Source organism: Macaca nemestrina, chromosome 17, assembly GCF_043159975.1.
Source record: "Macaca nemestrina isolate mMacNem1 chromosome 17, mMacNem.hap1, whole genome shotgun sequence".
In the NCBI taxonomy this organism is placed as follows: domain Eukaryota; kingdom Metazoa; phylum Chordata; class Mammalia; order Primates; family Cercopithecidae; genus Macaca; species Macaca nemestrina.
In genome coordinates this window covers 69,969,941-69,989,520 of record NC_092141.1, presented here as the reverse complement: position 1 = coordinate 69,989,520, position 19,580 = coordinate 69,969,941, and the positions used below count along the sequence as shown (strand labels likewise).

At 52.5% G+C, this 19,580-nt stretch overlaps 1 protein-coding gene across 7 annotated transcripts in view; it reads right to left on the bottom strand.

Moving 5' to 3' along the window:
- LOC105468357 (corticotropin releasing hormone receptor 1) overlaps positions 1 to 19,580 on the bottom strand; it is a 50,949-nt gene that overhangs the window by 20,712 nt on the left and 10,657 nt on the right. For all 7 annotated transcript variants that reach the window (XM_011718492.2, XM_011718499.2, XM_011718508.2 and 4 more), the window contains one exon: positions 7,703 to 7,790. In XM_011718492.2, the coding sequence (XP_011716794.1) occupies positions 7,703 to 7,790 (88 nt within the window). The remainder of the gene's footprint in view (positions 1 to 7,702; positions 7,791 to 19,580) is intronic.

Below are 19,580 nucleotides of genomic sequence, written 5' to 3'. Positions count from 1 at the left end.
GTAGAGAGCTGGGAGCATGTGGTCGTGGGGAGGGGAGGATTGTATAGGGGCCACGCCCTGCTGTTTCAAAGCTCTTCTTCATTTATTTCGTTTGATCTTCATACATCCAGCAATGTCATTATTTCCTTTTCACAGAGGAAGAAATTGAGGCCCAGGGAAGTTAGGTGACTTTTCCAAGGTCATGGGTCAATGGGTGAAAGAACCAAGTCTCATAGGCAGGTATTCTGGACTCTAAATCTAGTGCTCTTTCCATTATGCCACATTGTGAGTCAGTCATGGAGGTGATGGACAGTTAAGGGGGCAGCAGGAAGGCAGCAGCGTTTGTCGAGGGCTGACTGTGTGCCAGGCACATGTCAGCTGCATGACATACGCCATCTCATTTAATGGCACCATTGTACCTTTTTCAGTAGCTTGCTCATTCACTCCTCACTCATTCATACACACTATCTAGTGAGCTAGGCTTAAATGTAATGTTCCATGTGGCAGCGTCTGGAATGAACACACGGAACACACCCTCTCTGCCAGTGTGGCACCTGCCCTCCCTTCTTCCCTTCCACGGCCAGTCTTCTCGCAACTTGCTTTCGCAAGGCACGAAGGGCAGGAAAGGACTGGGCACCCGCCACAACCAGGACCAGGCCAGAGCCGAGGCAGAAGCCAGCCACTCAGGATGGGCCTTCTGGCCTAGAGAACCTGCACCGGCCACTGCTGGGAGCTCTAAGGGCTCTAACCAAAGGCCTGACCCTGTCCACAGCTGGCCAGGGACGTGCAGACCTTCAAGGGGCAGGCAGATCAGAAGCCATTCGCCCCTCCTCTGTAGTAGGGTTCCCAGTCACCTAGTATGCCACCGTGGGTGCTAATTCTCTCTTGTTTTACAGATAAGAAAACTGAGGCCAAGGTGGTCAAATGGCTTATTCCAGGACAATCAGTAAGCAAAGATACTGAGACAGGAGTGGATTTTCAATGCTCATCTTTTGATGCCAGCTCAGGGTGCTGCCCACAGCTGCACAGCTGGCCCTGATCTGGGCAGCTGCCCCTCGAGTGTAGAGCTGCACCCCGGTCTCGGCCACTCCAGTTCCCCAGCAGCGCTGCGCCTCCCCCTCCCTCCTGACCCCCGCAGCTCAGAAGGATGCGTAGAGGGGGCGCCCCGGACACAGCATCGGTCGCGATCTTTACATTAAGAGCCCAAAAAATCCTGGAAGGAATTGAAAGTCTGTGTGAGACGGCAAGAAAGGGAGAGAGAGGCTGCAAGAACGGGGAGGAGAAGTCAAATGAAAAGGGACGAGGAGACAAAGTTCCCCCTTCCCCAGCGAAAGGTCAGCGCTCCCACGGGGGTCAGGTGCTGGGGGGCGGGGTCGGGGACGGGGCGTGGCCAGAGGCGAGAGGGCCTCAGCCGCCAGTGGAGTTAGAGGGGAGGGGACCTAGAGGTCAAGGGCAGGGAACAGGCAGCAGGAAAGGGCCTCAGCCGCAGAGTGGAGTTAGAGAGGAGGGGACCTAGACATCAAGGGCAGGGAGCAGGCAGCAGGACAGGGCTTCAGGCGCCACGCTCCTGGCCAGTTGGCACTATCCACTGGACTTCCCGGCCTGGGACGGCCTTGTGGGCTCGGTGCCTTCCCACAATGCCTCGGGGTCCTGCTCTCTCTGGGCCTTAGTGTCTCTGTGTCTGAAATCCCCACAAGGGATTTCAGATCGCCGTCCTGCGGACACCGGGTCCGGGGAGGAGAGTGGTTGGGGATGGGGGGTCCCTGGGATCCGGTAGGGACAAGGCCTCAGAAGGGAAATGGTGTATAGGACTTGAGGGAGAACATTAGTTGGACACTGCTATAATATATACCAGGCACTGTGAAGGGTGCTTTGCATGACGCAATTCATGCCACTCATTTAAGCCACCTGACTACACCGAGGAGGAGAAAACAGGCAGAGAGGGAGGCAGGTGGGAGGCCAAGTGGGCCAGGAGAGAGGTGGAGAGAGAGAGGAAAGACGAGGGAGAAGACACTAAGGAAGAAATAGGGAGAGGCAGGCGGAAAGTCAGGAGAAGGAGGCACAGAGAAAGATCATTTCACAGGTGCTGGGGACAGAGAGGGTGTCCATCCCCTAGTTGGGAAGGGGAGAAGGCAGGAAGTCAGTTTCTAGGTCACTCAGCTTGATGGCTATAAGGACCTCAAGGACCTTCTGATTCTTGGGCCAATGTCCCCTCCCTCCAGTCCCAGTGCCACAAAAGCCTGACCTCTTCTGCTCTCCTGGCAGGTGGAGGTATTTTCCCACGCAGCTGTCATAGTCCTGGGATGAGGAGGAATTTGGACCACAGTAATCCAACCTTGCAAATAGCCAAGCCAGTTTACCAGCCAGCTGCACAAAGCTGAGGTGCCGTGAGATGCCAATGCCCCCTGACAGCTCCCTGTCCTGCAGTGCCTCTCCTGGTCAATTAAGGAATAGTGGCTTTGCTCTTTATTTAACAAATACAGTTGTTTCTCCATATCCATAGGTTTTGGGGAAAAGTACTGAACATGTACAGACATTTTTTCTTGTCATTATTCCCTAAACAGTACAGTATAATAACTATTTATATTTATATAACGTTTATATTGTATTAGGTATTAGAAATAATCTAGAGATGATCTGAAGTATACAGGAGGATGTGCATAGGTTACATGCAAATACGACTCCATTTTATATCAGTGACTTGGACATCCCTGCATTTTGATATCCATGGGGAGTTCTGGAACCAGTCTCCCATGGATACCAAGAGACAGCTGTTATTTACTGACTACCTAAGAAATGTTCAAGGGGCTTGGGATATAATAATGAATAAAATAAATGCCCTGTCCTCATGGTGCTTACATTCTAGTGGGGAGGCAGCAAAAACACACACACACACACACACACACACACACAGTCACACACACATTTCTGTTAACCTATGAGAAATACTATGGAGAAAAACTAAGCAGTGCAAAGAGATAAAGGCTGACAAAGGTGCTCTTTTAGTGTGGTGTCTTCTAAATTACTACCAATTAAGCAGATAACTAAAGGAAGTGAGGGAGAAAACCTGGGGGGAAAGTGTTCTCGGCAGAGGCAACTGCGAGTAGGAGGGCCCTGGAAGAGGTGCGAGCTTGGCGTGTCTGAGGTGTCAATGTCCCTCTTGCTCTGTGGCTCACTCCCTCATTTACAGGGCAGGTAGATGCATTCAGGGTCTTTCCTGGCTGGGGATGTGGGAGTAGAACTAACCCACTCACCAGCCCTGGTCACCACAGGCCTTCAGGTTGGGGGTGAGCTGGGGGGAGTCAAGTGGGCTAAAGTAATGCAAAAACCGGTTCTATATCTTTCTCCTTCCCCACACATGCACAGAACAAATGCATGGGAACCGCATTCTGCTCAGACTGCCTCAAATCCCTGCAAAGCGAGAGCAGAGGAGAGGGGGCAGTGTGGAGGGCTCCACCTGCCAGGGAAGAAACCCTGCCAGGTCAGGGTCCTGGGAGGGCTGCTTTAATGAACAGGTAAGAATCCTTTGAAGGTGGCCTATTTAATGCTGTGCACAATCGGGCACTGGCTTCTTCCCCCAGGTAGGTTACACAGTTTGCCTCCCATCAGGCTCAGGGTCCACATGTGCTTGGCAGATCCGCCCATGGTGGATAACTTCAGAGGAAGCTGGAACCTGGCTCTGTCTCAGTTATGTCGGGTCTCCCATCAGCGGCTTCTGGATGTGGGCACTTGGCAGCAGCCCTGTGGCTGGGAAGCCCTTCCCCCTATTTGGCTTAAAATCAGGAGGGGGACTCAGCCCAGGCTGTCCAGAGGGGGAGCAGCCAGGTGGCCCAAGGGCAGCCTGTGAAACACACATTCTTGCCCAGTTAGAGGAATGTGCTATGGGATGAATGGGCAGGGCCTCTGCCTGGGTCCCCTGGCATGGAGAGGGTGGCAGAAACCTTGTCTTTGCTCAGCCATCTCATGGCTGAGCTGCCTTCTCTTTGGCTGGGCAGAGAAGAAAGATGCCTGTGTAGGGTGTGTGATCCATCAGGACAAGAGGATGGCCCTCCTGTCCTGCGGGTTTGTGGGCTCTTCACTTTTGCCTTCCCAGCAGCTAGTACAATGCCAGGCATACAGGAAGCATGGAGGAGAATATGGGGCCATGTGCACACCTAGTGTGGGTGTGGGTGGCACTGCAGGGGTGGCACTGCACCCCTAGATGGCTGACTACACCGGGCCCTGGGCACTCTAGCTCTGAGTGGCCACATAACGCGGTGCTGGTGGCAAAATCTGAAATCAGACCCACATGGTTTATATCCTGCAGCCACTGCTTAGTAGAAGCTTAGTGTGTTTGGGCAACTTGTTTAACTTATCTGAGCCTTAGGTTCCTCTACTGTAAAATGTGGATAAAAATATTTCCTGACTACAGTATTATAATGATTGAATGAGATTAAAGCACTTGGAATGGTTTCCAACACATAGTGGCCACTAAATAAATATTAGCTATTATTATTGTTATTCTTATTTGAGACAGAGTCTCGCTCTGTTGCCCAGATTGGAGTGCAGTGGCGTGATCTCGGCTCACTGCAACCCTGGCCTCTCAGGCTCAAGCGATTCTCATGCCTCAGCCTCCTGAGTAGCTGGGATTATAGGCGCCCACCACCACACCTGGCTAATTTTTTATTTCTATTTTTAGTAGAGACGGGGTTTCACCATGTTGGCCAGGCTGGTCTCGAACACCTGACCTCAAGTGATACTCCGGCCTCGGCCTCCCAAAGTGCTGGGATTACAGGCGTGAGCCACCATGCCTGGCCTAGCTATTATTAATTATCATTCACTACCTTAAGACCAGAGATGATAACTGATGACCCCAGGTAATTGTCAACTCAGATTCTATTTGCCTGTGATGTCATTAGTAAATAATTCTATTACTTCCTGGCATTGTCATACTCATGCCATGATTTTATGAGTCGCCAAGTCTGTGGTCTGCCACATGATAGGCCTCAGCTCTGGGGACCCACTCTCTCCCGGTTCCTGGCATGAGGCATGTGAAAGGCCCCCCCAAAGGCCCTGGCTCAGTGCCAGCTGCCCCAGCCAGACACCCATCCATCTGTCTCGGCCCCTCTGCCCCACCCTCACCATCTGTCTCTACCAGTGCCCGTCAGTCTGGGTAGGTCTCCGAGTCAGAAGACAAATGGCCCATTATCAGAGGCCATTGTGGAGGGTGATGGATCGCGTGCCATGCAGCCAGGCAGGCTGGGCTGGGCTGGGGGCACCGGCACGGAGTACAAATCGCCAGGGAATGAACGCTATTCATCATGGCCTGCTGGTTCCAAGGACAGGTGACACCTTCGTGGGCTCAGGGATGTCTCTCCTCCGGAGCATAACGAACAAGTTGATAGAGCCTGACCTGACCCCAGAGCATGGGGGGCTGGGGATAGGGCCTTTCCTCTCAGGCCTAGCCTCTGAGCAGCTCTCCTCCCTCCCCATCTCTCTTTCCTAGAACTCCAGACTCACGCTCAAGAACTTACTTCCCCATTCCCCAAGCACAGCGTAACCAACTTTGCAGCCAGATGCTCTGGGCTGGCTCCCAGTACCTTCCCAGTTTCCCACTCCTCTCTCCTCACTTCTCCCCGGTCCTTCCGCCAAACTCACCTACTGGTCCTTGCTCACCTCCTGCTGTAGCTCACAGCACTGGCTCTTTTCTGCCAGTTCACACTGACAGTGTCTCTTAATATTCACCTTGAAACTTCCTCCTTCAGGAAGCCTCCCTGGATTTGCACCACTACTGCCTAGCCTCCCTGCTCCTTCCCTTATTATGAGCAATTACCGGCAAGTACCTTCCCTTCATTCCAGCTATACAGTAAGCCCTTTAAAAGCCTGCTGAGGCTGAGACAGGAGGATCACCTGAGCCCAGATCTGGCCTGCAGTGAGCTATGATTGTGCCACTGCACTCCAGCCTGGGAAACAGAGATCCTGTCTCTACAAAACAATTAAAAAAAAATTAGGCCAGGTGTGGTGGTGTGCACATAGTCCTAGCTTCTTAGGAGGCTGAGATAGGAGGATTCCTTGAGCCCAGAAGATCGAGGTTGCACTAAGCTATGATTGTGACACTGCACTTCAGCCTAGGTGATAGAGTGAGAGCCCATCTCTAAAATCAAACCAAACCAAACCTAATACTGGCATGGCACTCTACAGTTTACAGTTTGTGAAATATTGCCATAAAACTTAGCACACTGAATCTCATAAGAGATCCTTGGGGCAGGTAACAGCCCCCCTATCCCTCTACGCTTAGACAAGGTGAGGTTCAAGGGGGTTGAGGGTAAGGTCATCCCTGTGGCTACCAGTACCCACCCCTAGCCAGGACATGACCTGGCACCTTCTGGGAGCCAGCACAGGAACCCAGTGTGCCTTCTCCAAGTCCATGTCTTGTTCCTCTGCCCCCAGGCTCTCCCTAGTGAAGGAACAGCTAGCCAGGAAGCAGATGCCCTGAGTTATGGAGGCCTCCTGTCCCCACAGAGCCAGCTTCAGAAATGAAGGCCTCCTGCCTGCCTGCAGACACTTGCGTCTGTTTCTTCACTAGCATGCGTCTTGCACTCTGCCTCCTTGCACATGCATTTGTGGATTCGACTTTCACTAGCATGCGTCTTGCACTCTGCCTCATTGCACATGCATTTGTGGATTCGACTCCCAGACTAGACTGTGAGCCCCTCTTGTTTCCCCAGTGCCCTGCGTGGGGCCTGCTGTGTAGTAGGTGCTTCATGAAAGAGTTGGTGTGAATCAAGGAGAGGCTTGAAGACTTAAACAGAAGGTCCACAAGCCTCCCAAAGACACTCAGGGGCAGGGAACCCTCTCCATTTTTGCCCCAGCAGCAGCCATGGCCAGGACCACACCCAGAGTTTTAAAACATGCCCTTGACAGCCCAAAGACCTAGATTTGGATCCCAGTCACTGCCATGTACTGACCACGCTGTGCCATGGGGGTTATGTAACTCTTCTGTGCCTCCGTTTCCTCAACTGTACAAATGTTGGGCTTTAAACTCTTGTGAGGATAAAATAAGGTGATTATGCAAAAGCACTCTGTAAATGGTAAAGTGATGCAGGTATTAATATTTGCAGCCATGCTGTCTTTCCTGTTGGAGAGGTACAGAGCACGGCGCTGGAGACCACAACAAGAAGTTGGGCTGCCCGTGCTCCACTCAGGGCTCTGGCGCTCACTAGTTCTCTGTACCTCAGTTTTCTTATGTGTAAAATGGGGACAACAGCACCTACCTCAGAGGGACGTTGAGCAAATTGGGTTAGTACAGCTCCAGTCCTCGATCAGTGCCTGGCACGTGTTAGCACTATGGAGTATTACACTCTGGGCATTTTTAGCTGCAGACTGTGGCAGCCTTTCTTCCTCCCTTAAAGCCTCCCCGAGTCACAACTCAGCAGCAAGGGCTGGGATGACCTCCCCTGTGCCCACCCTAAAGCAGGGAAGATAACTACTCAGAATCCTTGCTGCAAACTCCAGGTGCCACCAACCAACTGCAGCTCTTCCCTACCAACCTTACACCCAACTTCAGGATCCTTCTCAACACGGCACTCCGTGGAGACGAGAAGAATTGCTTGCAGCCCTGGAGAGGAAATGACTCTGCGAATCCTGCCTTAGGGCATGGTTCTGTGTGCAGGCTCTGGCAGACCTGGGATGGGGGGCATTGTGGTGACCAGGAATCTTGCAGGAGGGGGTTGAGGGAACTCACCTGAGATGTTGCTGGCCAGGGACAGGCTCTCGCAATGCTGGTCCTGGAGGGAGGCGGAGACGGGGTTCAGCCCCAGAAGGAGAAGGGCCTGCAGGCACAGGAGGCGAAGGACACATTAGGCAGGTGCCATGAGCCATGAGCCTATCGTTCCATTGCCCAGGAAAACTGCAGGGGTTACACTGCACCTGCCTGCTTTCCCTCCCACCCTGTCACACATCAAGTTGCTTCCCAGACACCCACCCCCTGTCTCCTTTCTCCTCCCTCTGGGTCCTCTCTGCCTGGAGGGCCTGGAGTTGCCCTGCTCATGGAGGAGCCTGGCAGGGAGGCTGACAGGAGCAGGAGCCCAGGCTCCTAGGGAAGACATGAATTTTACCCCTAGGGGCTGGGGTGCTACCAGAGGAAGCCACCTCCATCCCCATGGGATCCTGAGCATGGTCCAGCGGTGTCCCACCACGTGCACACACACACCCACCCGCCACTCCCACCGGCCCGCTGACCACCGTGGCTTCACAGATCCCCATACGTGCACCCCCTTCCCTCCCTCCCTCCAGAGCTGGCCTCTTGTTCTGTGAACTGTTTCCCGGGCCCTCATCCCTGCCTGCCTAATTATCCGTCATCACAATTTGTGCCTCACCATTTATCAAGCTCTTGTACATCTGCCGTGGCACACAGTTTTCCCTGGGGCTGGTGTGGCTGTGCCTATTTGCAGATGAGGAAACTGAGGCACAGAGAGGTAAGGGATAAATGTGTCTGGAAAGACGGGCACCCTATTCTAGGGCAGACCTTTGCCCTTTAACCTCCCTGAAGGCTCCGTGTCACTCTGATTCCAGAATTTTAGCCCAGTTGGGAAGGGAGTGGCATAGGCCCTATACCTGGAGGACTGACCCTTCTTCAACTAAACCCACCCACACAACCATCACATTACCCCCTCCCGACAGGGTTAGAGTCAAGAGAGAGGCCGAGTGTCCAGCCCCCCATTTTGCTGTGTTGTCATGGGCAGGTGACTTGACCTGTGTGTGCCTCAGTGTCCTCACCTGTAAAACTGGGCATAATGGTCCCACCCCCTTTAAGCTTACATGATGTATGTATGTAGAAGTCCTTCAAATAGCCCTGCATACTCTGTGGGGGCAGAGGTTTTGTTCATTGCACTCAATTTTGCTGAAGAAATGAATGAATGACATTGTGTTTCTGGTATACAATAGGCACTCAAGAAGGATATGTTGACAGATCTGAACTTGGTGGGTTTTTTTTAGTTGTTGGAAGAGAAGTGGCTGTTTCCCCTGGGATTCGATTCCAGAGGGATTAAGAAGCATGAGTGAGGGGCAGGGAGAGGGGAGCATTGTAACCAGCCCTTGCCTCTGGCTGTGGGGCGCTGGGTGCCCGGCCACCAGCAGAGTTCCCAGACAGGGTGGTGAGCCCGAAGCCCGAGAGGCCTCATGGGAGGCTGCTCTCCTCATCACTGCTCTGCTGTTTCTTCTTGGGGTCCCCTCCTTCTGAGGTCCCCAACCTCATGGCCAGGTGTCTCAGCCCCAGACCATTTCCGTAACCAACTGCAAATTTCACTAAGGAACCTCAGACACAGACCCTTAGCTCTGGAAGCCAACTTAGGATTTCACAGCAGGAAAATGAGATTGGGAGAGAGATAGGGGCTTGTCAAGTCCCTTAGTGAGCAAAGCTGCTAGGTTAGGGTGTAGGCTAGAAGCAAGTCGGTGGTCAGCCCAGGCAGCACGCAGCCTTCTCGCAAGGGGCCGGGACTCCACGTGGTGAGTGTAAAAGTGAAGGGAGCATCGAAAAACTTAGTCGTCAAGATACAGAATATTTTAACATATTTTTTTAAAATAAAAATTAACACCAAAAAAATCCATGATGAGCAAAATATCAAAAACTCTTTAAAGGAAAATAGGCTCAGTAACAGTGCCGGGCCATGTTGGAGCTTGGGGCAAAAAGGGAAAAAGTCAGGAATGATATTAAAATATTATCTATCACGGCCGGGTACAGTGGCTCACGCCTGTAATCCCAGCACTTTGGGAGGCTGAGGCAGATGGATCACCTGAGGTCGGGAGTTGAGACCAGCCTGGTCAACATGGTGAAGCCCTGTCTCTACTAAAAATACAAAAATTAGCCAGGCGTGGTGGCAGGCACCTGTAATCCCAGCTACTCTGGAGGCTAAGGCAGGAGAATTGCTTGAACCCGGGAGGTTGAGGTTGGAGTGAGCTGAGATTGCAACACTGCATTCCAGTCTGGGCGATGGAATAATACTCCATCTCAAAAAAAAAAAAAAATATATCTGTTGTGATTACTGAGGTTGCTGGCACCTCCTTCTGGGGTGAGCTTGAGGAAATGCCTCACTTGCTTTACTCCAGTTGGGTCCTGCTCATGCGTCGTCTTCCCAAGCCAGACTCCATTCCTCCTTCCCTGCCCACCCCATACCCTCCAGGGCTGTCAATCCTCTCTTCCCTGGACTCCTCTCCATTCACCCTTTTCAGATCTCAGGACCTTCCCCCTATCCTTACAAGCAAACTGATCTGCCTTTTCCATGTTCACCTGCTGGGAATGTTCTCCCTTACCTCACACCACCCCACTCCACGAGGGCCAACCCCTTTCACGACACCCACTCCCTCCCACTCCTGTCCTGATGATGAAGGCAGACTCTGCTCCCTTCTCTCCCACTCACATTACAAGGTTCAGGGGAACAGTGGCCATTCATCGTCACAGCCTGGTTCCCACTACCCATCACTCACCCACATGGTCCCCTGAGTCTGTAGTGCCTGAGTTTGTAGTGGCTTTGTTCACTCCATTCCCTCGCTGGCACTCTCACAGGGGACTCTCTGCCCTGCACCAAGCTCCAGGTTCTGAAGCACAACCGCAGCTCCACACCCCCACCCTGTGCTCTGCACACGGGACACTCAGCAAGATGGCACTGGGGTTAGCCAACTCACTCCTGGGACTCAGGAGTGATGATAACAAACCCATTCATCTCTCTGGCCTCAAGGAACTTCCAACACTTTATTAATCAGTAATTAAACTTCACAGTCTCCAAAGAGATGGAGAACTATCTTTACCCTCATTTTCCAAGTGAAAATGCAGAAGTAGAGAGAGGAGGAGGCCACCAGGCCAGCCGGTGGCTCTTGCCAGCTAAGCAGAAAGCAAAGTGTTCTCATGACAAAGCTGCACTGCCCGCTCAGCAATCAGCAGGGACCCAGACTCGGCCCTGTCCCCAGAGAGGGGCAGCTCAGATGCTAGGGCCAGAGACCCCTTCTATTCTAGAAGGGGACTAGAAATCTTTGCTCCTAATTTCCCACCCCACATCTGCCCACGCCACCTCCCAACACACACACACACACACACACACACACACACACACACACACACTCTCTCTCTCTCTCTCTCTCTTTCTCTCTCTCTCTTTCTCTCTCTCTGTCAAACTAGGGCTCCCAGAGCCAGCTAAGCCGCAGGCAAATTAAAGAAACTGGAGACACTGGCCAGGCATGGTAGCTCATGCCTGTAATCCCAGCACTTTGGGAGGCTGAGGCAGGTGGATCACCTGAGGTCGGGAGTTCGAGACCAGCCTGGCCAACATGGTGAAACTCCCGTCTCTACTAAAAATACAAAAATTAGCTGGGTGTGGTGGCATGTAACTGTAGTCCCAGCTACCCAGGAGGCTGAGGCAGGAGAATCACTTGAATCCAGGAGGTGGAGGTTGCAGTGAGCCGAGATCGTACCACTGCACTCCAGCCTGGGCAACAGAGCAAGATTCTGTCTCAATAAATAAATAAATAAAATATATAAAAAAGAAAGAAAAGAAACTGAAGACATCCTATTTGACAATATCAGCCCCATTGCCTGACATTCCATTTATCCATCTAATCCTTAAGCTGTGCTTCGTGCTCTGGTCTTTCAGATCCCCCACCGTGAAGGCACATCATGTTCTATTTCCATCCAATTACTTATCATCTCCCAGTATCTGGGATCCTTCTCAGGTCTGCAACCCTCTGCCCATGCAGTCCGTGCCACCCTCCTGGTCACCTGTCTACTCTCCATTCTTCAGACGTCAGTTCCAGGGCCCCTCCGCTTAGCAGTACCTGCCCAACCCTCCAAAGCAAAGCAGCTCAGTTCTCCCTCCAATGTACCCCTTTTCCTAGTGCACTCTGTACACCCACTGGACCCTGTGCTCGTGAGGCTCACAAGTAGAGCCCTTGGACCAGCCCAAGTGCACTAAAACCACCTCGGCACAAAGCACTTAGGACCCAAGACACTAATTAGATGGCAAATATACAGGCTGTAAGTTCTTATTTTTGCATCTTAATGTCCTGGCATGCACAGAGGAGCAGAGCAAATCTTTATGTGTCAGAAAACGAAGCCAAATACCAGGCAAAGGGCTAGTCTGCCCTTGGCTGCCTAGAACCCTGACACTTGGGTCTCTTTCTTGAATGTGATGGTTCACACAGCCATTTTTGACACACAGAGGACTGGTGTTGCATTATGCAAAGAAAAATGCTTCTTAAAATTCCCAAACCAACCTTTTCCTCTCCAGAAAGGTCTGCTCTGTAGCAGAATCTGTGCCTGTGCCACCTCTTGCTCTGGGGAAGGTTTGTGAGGGCTTATGCCTTATTCCTGAATCACACTTCTCTGAAAAGTCCCAAGATTTCCTGCATATTTCCTTCCACCATCTGCTGATCTCCTCTTCAAGCTTCACTGTGGTTTTCTATCTCCATCAACAGGCAATTACTGCACTGGCAGGAACAGGCTCCCAAAGTTTCAAGGATATTGTTTGTTTCCCCTTAAAACGGAGAATTCTGTTGTTTGTTTGCTTTTTGAGATGGAGTCTCGCTCTGTCGCCCAGGCTAGAGTGCAGTGGTGCAATCTCGGCTCACCGCAACCTCTGTCTCATGGGTTCAAGCAATTCTCCTGCCTCAGCCTCCCTAGTAGCTGGGATTACAGGCCTGCACCACCACGCCCGGCTAAATTTTGTGTGTTTAGTAGAGATGAGGTTTCACCATGTTGGCCAGGCTGGTCTCAAACTCCTGACCTTAGGTGATCCGCCCGCCTCGGCCTCCCAAAGTGCTGGGATTACAGGCGTGAGCCATCGCGCCCGGACAAAAACAACAATAACAAAAAAACGGAGATTCTGAACCTGGGGAACAGGCAGTATGAAGATCTGCAGATAAATGCGGTCGGTGTGTGTGATGAAAACCATTTTCCTGGGGAGGGTTCTTGGCTTCCTCCACTTCTCACCAACAACTAGCACCCCCCAAACAGTGGTAACTACAGTTGAAGCATATGGTAAATGGGGTGAACTGAACATGTCATCTTCTCTGAAATCAAACCAAAGCGCTTTTGGCCTTTCTTGGATGCCTCTTGCTCTTCCACTCCATCACCAGCCCCAGCCACTGGCGCTCCTTTCAGAAACAAGTTTTCAAGACTTCATGTGATTTACTATCTTCCAACTAGTAGAGAAAATCAAAACGGCACTGAAGCTGAAGCTGGCAGAGCACGAGGTTCACCCACCGGCTAATGCCTTGCTTCCGTGCACCAGCCTGGCAGCTCCAAGGCCCCAAATAAAACTTGCATCTCAGCTACAAATCTCTCCACTCACCAAAGAGCCAAACCTTCAAGGTTAAAATCTGAGGCCAAGGGTGTGTGCAGCTCAATTATAGCATCTCGTAAAAGGATTTGCCAAAGATCTAGAGGGTCCCTGCCATGGAAGGGAAAGCAGACCAGGCGGGTATCATGCTCCCATTTTAAGTCTGGGGTAGTTGATGTGCCCGGTGTCACAGAACTGTTTTTAGGAGCTGGGATTCAGCAAGCAGGTGCTCCTGCCTGTCTTTCAAGGAGATGAACCATGAGGAGAGTCGCGCCTTCTGGCTGGCCAGGAGCAGGTCAAGACAGGGCTCTGGCAGAAGGGATGGGCAGGGGAGAAGGAGGTGGTGCAGGAGCCTGTGGAGCGGGTGGAGGGCCGGGCTCTGACATGGCCTGCTCCAGTCTGCTGCAGCTGCTACTCACACCCCCACCCCCAGGGCCAGCACAGAATGGGACTGGAATGAAGCTGCCATCCCAATTCCCAGTGTGATTTTGGCATAAAGGTTAATCGCACCCAGAAAATGCTTATTAGAGACCATAAATAACCGTGTTGCTGAAGCTCAGTTTGGTCTTTAAGGCACAAAAGTGCAATTTCCTTTGATGTGATGATTCGGTAATTAACCTTTTGGGGAGGGTCCTGAAGGGCCACTGGAGGGAGGGAAGGGTGGCCTGGAGGCAGCTGAGGCATCTCAGGCCTAGTTCCTACAAGTTCCTGGGGAACAGGGAAAAGGGAGCCTGTTTTCCCTCTCCTTTCACAGCTAGCACTGATGCTCAGCTTGGGGGAGCCCCCAGAGCCCCCAGGGGTCAGGGACCGGCTGGCCTTTGGCAGAGCCACAGCTGGAGAGCCATCCTTCAACACAGTTCCTCACCCTTCTGCTGAGCCCCAAGGCAGTCCTGCCACTGCCTGTGTGGCTTTCGGTGAGTCACCTGACTCTTCTGAGGCTGAACTTCCTCATCTGCGCAGTGGGGGCAATGTGGTCTTTCTTACCCCCTTCACTGGGAGATGGGCCACTTGACGGGAACCAGGAGAGCTGCTTCTGCCATGTAAAGTCCCTACAAGCATCAGCAGGCTCATCAGCACGGCGTGGCTGTTCTGGGCCCCAGAATGCGCCTCCATTGCAGAGGGCTGGCCTGGAGCAGCTTTCCTGATGTCCCTTCCGGGCCCTGGGGGAGGCCTCGAAGGCAGGACGTGGCCTCTCCTCATTTTCTGCCAGGTCCTTCTGCCTTCTCAGGAAGCCTTCCTTTGGGAAGGAGTTTTTCCTGCTTTTTAGGTTTGAAATCCACTGGATCGAGTGGTGTCTCCAACCCCCTTGGTGGTCTAGGATCCTTCATTCAAAGAGTACAGGACTATGTATACATGATTTGGAAAAAAGGAAAGGAACTCCGAAGAGATGGGGAAGGACAGACAGACACACACGTACATGATGATGGCAAGATGAGGTGCAGACTGAGGGCAGGGGACCATGGAGTTTCAGATGGGTCAGCACCATGGCCGTGAGGGCAGGCTTCCTGGGGGAGGTGAGCTGGAGGATGGGGCAGAGTGGATGTGGCTGTCACAGGGAGGGAGAGGGCCTTCCTGGCAAGGGGGTCCTGAGCTTGTGGGAGTGTAGCAGGCTGCCTGTGGAGAGCCTCAGATACTGGGCTGAGATGGATCCAGTCGGCCTGGAGTGCCGTGGCAGGTTCCTGAGCAGTGAATTATGCCAGCTTGTCACCCTCATCATCCCAGCGAGACAGCCGACAGCCACCTGTTCCACAGAGGCAGTTCAGCAGGTCAGGGCGAAACCAGGCCTTGTTGCCTTCCCTGGCCTGGGAGACTCTGGCAGACCCTGACTCGGGGCCCAGAGAAGCCCCTGACTCTCCAGTGTATGGCCAAGATTGAAGCTCTCCCTGGTGACCCCAGAGGCAAGGGCCCCAGCCCACACTTTCCATCTGCTGGCCAAGGTCCTGGGTCCTGGGGTCCTGCAGGCTCCACAATCCCAATATCCGACCCTTCTGACTCTGCTTTGCTTTGCATTGTCTTCAGGTGGAGCCTATTTTAAGCAAAGGCAAGAGAAGAAAATCTAAATGCCGAAAAAGAAATGAGGTCATAAATGAAGAGTTCTCTAAAAAGCTGGGTCCCCCGTTGCATTTAAATACTGGGATCTGGTTTGCAGAAATAAAGCATCTGTGCAATCAACTCTTCAGAAATGTCTCTGTACCTACGGGGGATATATCTGTAGTTATGGACTAATTGAATATAAGAGCAGGGCAGGCCCCACATGCAATTGTGTGGTTTCTGCAGAATTTCTTGCTATAGAAGTGCCAAGCGGACGGGTCAGTGGGGGATAGACTTGCAAGATGTGTACCAGCAGAGGGGCACCCTCATGGGGTACCTTCTTCCCATCCACCCAGAGATGGAGACCAGCCAGAGTAAAACTAGACTATGGACAGAGGACAGCAATGCCAGGGGTCCTTTCTCAGCCCTCTTGACTGCCCAGGCTTCTCCCCATCCTGCCTTGGGCCTGGGCCTCCTCCCACAGCCTCTTTCTGTGACAGCCACAACCGGTCCCCATCTCAAGGCAAAGAGCCAGTGCTTCCCCTCAAAGTGCGTGAGCACTGAAAGATTTATTCCAGGCAGCTGAGAAATAATTTATTGTTACATTTAATTAACTTAAATTGCTGTTGTACAGAGAAGAAAAAATGGAAAGGAAAATCTCCTGCCTACAGTTAAGGGAGGGGGGATGCCTGGGTGTCCCCGCCCCCGGCCTTCTCCCTGGGGCCCCAGCTCAGGGTGTCCCCTGCCCGCCCTCCCTGCTACTTCACGCCTCTGCTCCCCTAAGAAAGCCTTGCAGCAGGGCTAGAAATAGTGGGTCACCTGCCTCCCACACCCTAGGGCAGCGAGGGCCATGAGACCCCAGCTTCAGAGTCACACACGCCCTTCCAAGGTTCCAGATGCACTATTATAAGCTTGGGTTATAAGCTCCCTGAGGGCAAGGTCTGTGTTTGGCATTTTTTTTTTTTTTTTTTTTTTGAGATAGAGTCTCGCCTTGTTGCCCAGGCTGGAGTGCAATGGCGTGATGTCAGCTCACTGCAACCTCTACCTCCTGGGTTCAAGAGATTCTCATGCCTCAGCCTCCCAAGTAGCTGGGATTACAGGCACCCACCACGACACCTGGTTTTTATATTTTTATTAGAGATGGGGTTTTGCCATGTTGGCCAGTCTGGTCTCGAACCCCTGACCTCAGATGATCCACCTACCTTGGCCTCCCAAACTGCTGGGATTACAGGCGTGAGCCACCATGCTCAGCCCCTGTTTGGCTATTTTTGTATCCTCAGTGGGGCCCGATAGAGAGCAGGCCCTAACATGTTTGTTGAATGAATAAATGACTGAATAAGTGAACAGATGGGTTTTCACTTTCTGCCCCCTCTGACCATGGAGTCTCATGATGATTCCCAGTAGGAGATTGTGAGGGGCCTGTTTCCTTTTTCTCATTTTCCTCTCTGTTCCTCCCGCTCAGCAGGAGCTCCCTCTCCTCTCCTTGCTCCCGGCATAGCCCCGCGCCTTGGAGTCCAGAAGGGTGTGCTAGAGGGAAAAGCACTCTGGGTGGGAAGCACAGGGCTGGGACCGCGTTCTGACTCTGCTGAACTTGCTCCATGATGGTAGAGAAGTCACTTCCCCGCCTCAGTTTCCTCATCTGTAGAATGGGGAGGTCACATGGGGAGCTACGTTCCTTTCCAGGTCGGAATATGCCCTGGCTCCAGGATGTACAGGAGAGTAGAAATTCAAATCTCTAAACTTGGGGCTAGAGAGATGCTTGTTGGAATCTTTTATCCACCCCTTCCTACCTGTGTGACCTTGGGAGAATCACTAAACTTTTCCGAGCCTCATTTTCCTCATCTGTAAACGGGGCAGACAGGGATAAAATATTCACATCCCAAAGCTCCTGGAGAGATTCAACAATGTGGTGCATATAAAACAGCATGGGGCTGGTGCGCAGGCGGCACCAATGGACGCCACTCTGTTACTCAACCTTGCACGTTCTTCCTTCCTGACTGGGCCTTTCTCCCCAGAAGTGCCCCTTGCCCAGCCCCCTGCCCGCTCAGGGCATGCACCCCACTTTCCAGCACCACTCTTTCCCAGAAGCCAGCAGCAGTCACCTACAGAAATGGAGTGTACATCCGGGTCAATGATACAGATTTGCTGGGCATGGGAGCAGGGGGTGCCCGGAGCATGGCTGACCTACCATCCTCCTTGTCTTCCCTCCGTTTCTGCCTCTCATGCATTCGCTTGCTCCCCATCTTAGTATGATTTGCTCTCAGATTCACTCATGGATATGTTCTTGTAGCCCGTGCCTTCTCAGCCTCCTGCCTCTCTCCTCCCCATCTTCCTCTCTCCCTGTCTTAACTACCCTATCTTTCTCGGTCTTCCCTGGCTTCCATTTTCCTCCCTCCCTTCTTTCCTTCCTTTCTTCCTTCTTTCTTTCTTCAGCTTTTACTGAAGGCTTGCACAGTGCCAGGCCCTGTGAATTTCTTCATTTAATCCTTCTCGACCCCTGCAAGCCAGAGCCTTTACTATCTCCCCACTGTTCAGACGAGAGACTGGTGCACCCAGAGATGGTAACTTACCCAGGGTTTTGACTGCAGTAACTAGAGGGATGGAGGGACTGGGATTGCAGCCATGCTCCTGTCCCTGGGCAGTACAGCCTGTTTCCCTGCCTGCCCTGCCTGCCTTCCCTTCCCTCCTCCTCCTCGTCACAAGCCTGGATCCGCCAAAAGACACATGAGTACAGGTTTCCTTTGCCTTTCAAACTCTGGCTCCTGGCTGCAGCCCAGCTCCCCCAGAGCTGGAAGTAGGAACGGGGGGGAGTAGACACCAGTAGGACCCTGCCAATGGATGGGACTCAGGAAGGGCTCCGTTTGGCTCTCACAAAAGAGGGGAGCCCAGCCCGGGGTTCTGATCCAGTGCCTGCTCCTGGGAGCTGTTAGCTGTAAGTGGCTCCCAGACACTGGGAAACTGTCCCTGAGGGGGTGGGAGGAAGAGCTGAGGTGTGGGGACAGCCGTAGAGACACCAGCTACGCAGGTGACACTATCAGCTGTGCTCTCAGCTCAGCCGCTCTCTGACAAGTGTAAAGTGAGGGGGATTTCAGTGTCGGCAGAGAAAAGATGTCCTCTATGGAGCTGCGTTTTAAAAGGGATTTACAGAGGGCCAGGAAGGAAGAGTGAAGCTGGTGGCTGGAAATTAGGTTCTATTTTATTTAAAAATGCTAAAGGCTTTGGGGCTGTTTTTCCTGGAGAAATGACTGCCTTCCAAGGCCAGAGGTCAGTTTAAAGAGGGCTGCTGGACCACCAAGCCCCACCGAACAGGGATATTTAGGGCAGAAATTAGGACTAACCAGACAGTCGTCCATAAAACAGGCAACGGCCCCGTCCTCTGATTCTCTGCTTGTACAGGCAGTGACTTAGACAAAATCAGAATCTCCAGACAGTGCTTAACACCTGACCTGCGAGACAGAAAATCCCATTTCTCACACCTCACCCCCAAAACGGGGGTTCAGTAGGCCTGTGGGGAGCTCAGGGACCCTCATATTTCTAAAATGCTCTCCAGTGATTCTGAAGCATCAACAGAAGTGAAGATAACTCAGCCAGCTCAGAGATTCTCACCTGGAGGCCATTTTGCCTCCCGGGGGACGCTTGGCAATGTCTGAAGATATTCTTGGTTGCTATAATCAGGAAGGGGGAGGTGCTACTGGCATTTAATGGGTAAAGGCCAGGAATGCTGATAAACATCCTAAAATGCACAGGCCAGCCCCCACAGTGAAGGATTATCCAGCCCCAAATGTCAATAGTGCTGAGGTTGGGAAGCCCTGGGTTGGAGGGTTGCAATGCTCCATCTCAGCTTTGAAGACACTTGCCTGCCTGCCCATTATGGGGGTGGGGTGGGGGAGGAAGGTGGCTGTAGGGGGGACCTTGGGAAGAGTGTGTGGGGTTACAAGAGGGAGGCACCTTCAAGGCAGGAAGAGGACCTGGACTGTACTCAGTGAATGCCCTGTGAGACCTTGGATCAGTCGGTCTCCCACCTCCTGGCCTCAGTCTGAAGGCAGGGGGCTGGTGGAAATGACCTTTCCTGGCCAGCTGGGCAGATGGGAACTCCTTCCCCCTCACTCACTCTGTCCTGGCCCTGCTGCCAGCTCCTCCAGATCTCCTCCTGTATGGGGTTCACGGGAGTTGCAGGAAGGTCTGCCTGCTGATGCAGCCAAAGTTGAGGAATGAGGCAGCCCAGAAAGAGCTCAAACACCAGCCTCTTCCCAGAGTCAGCAA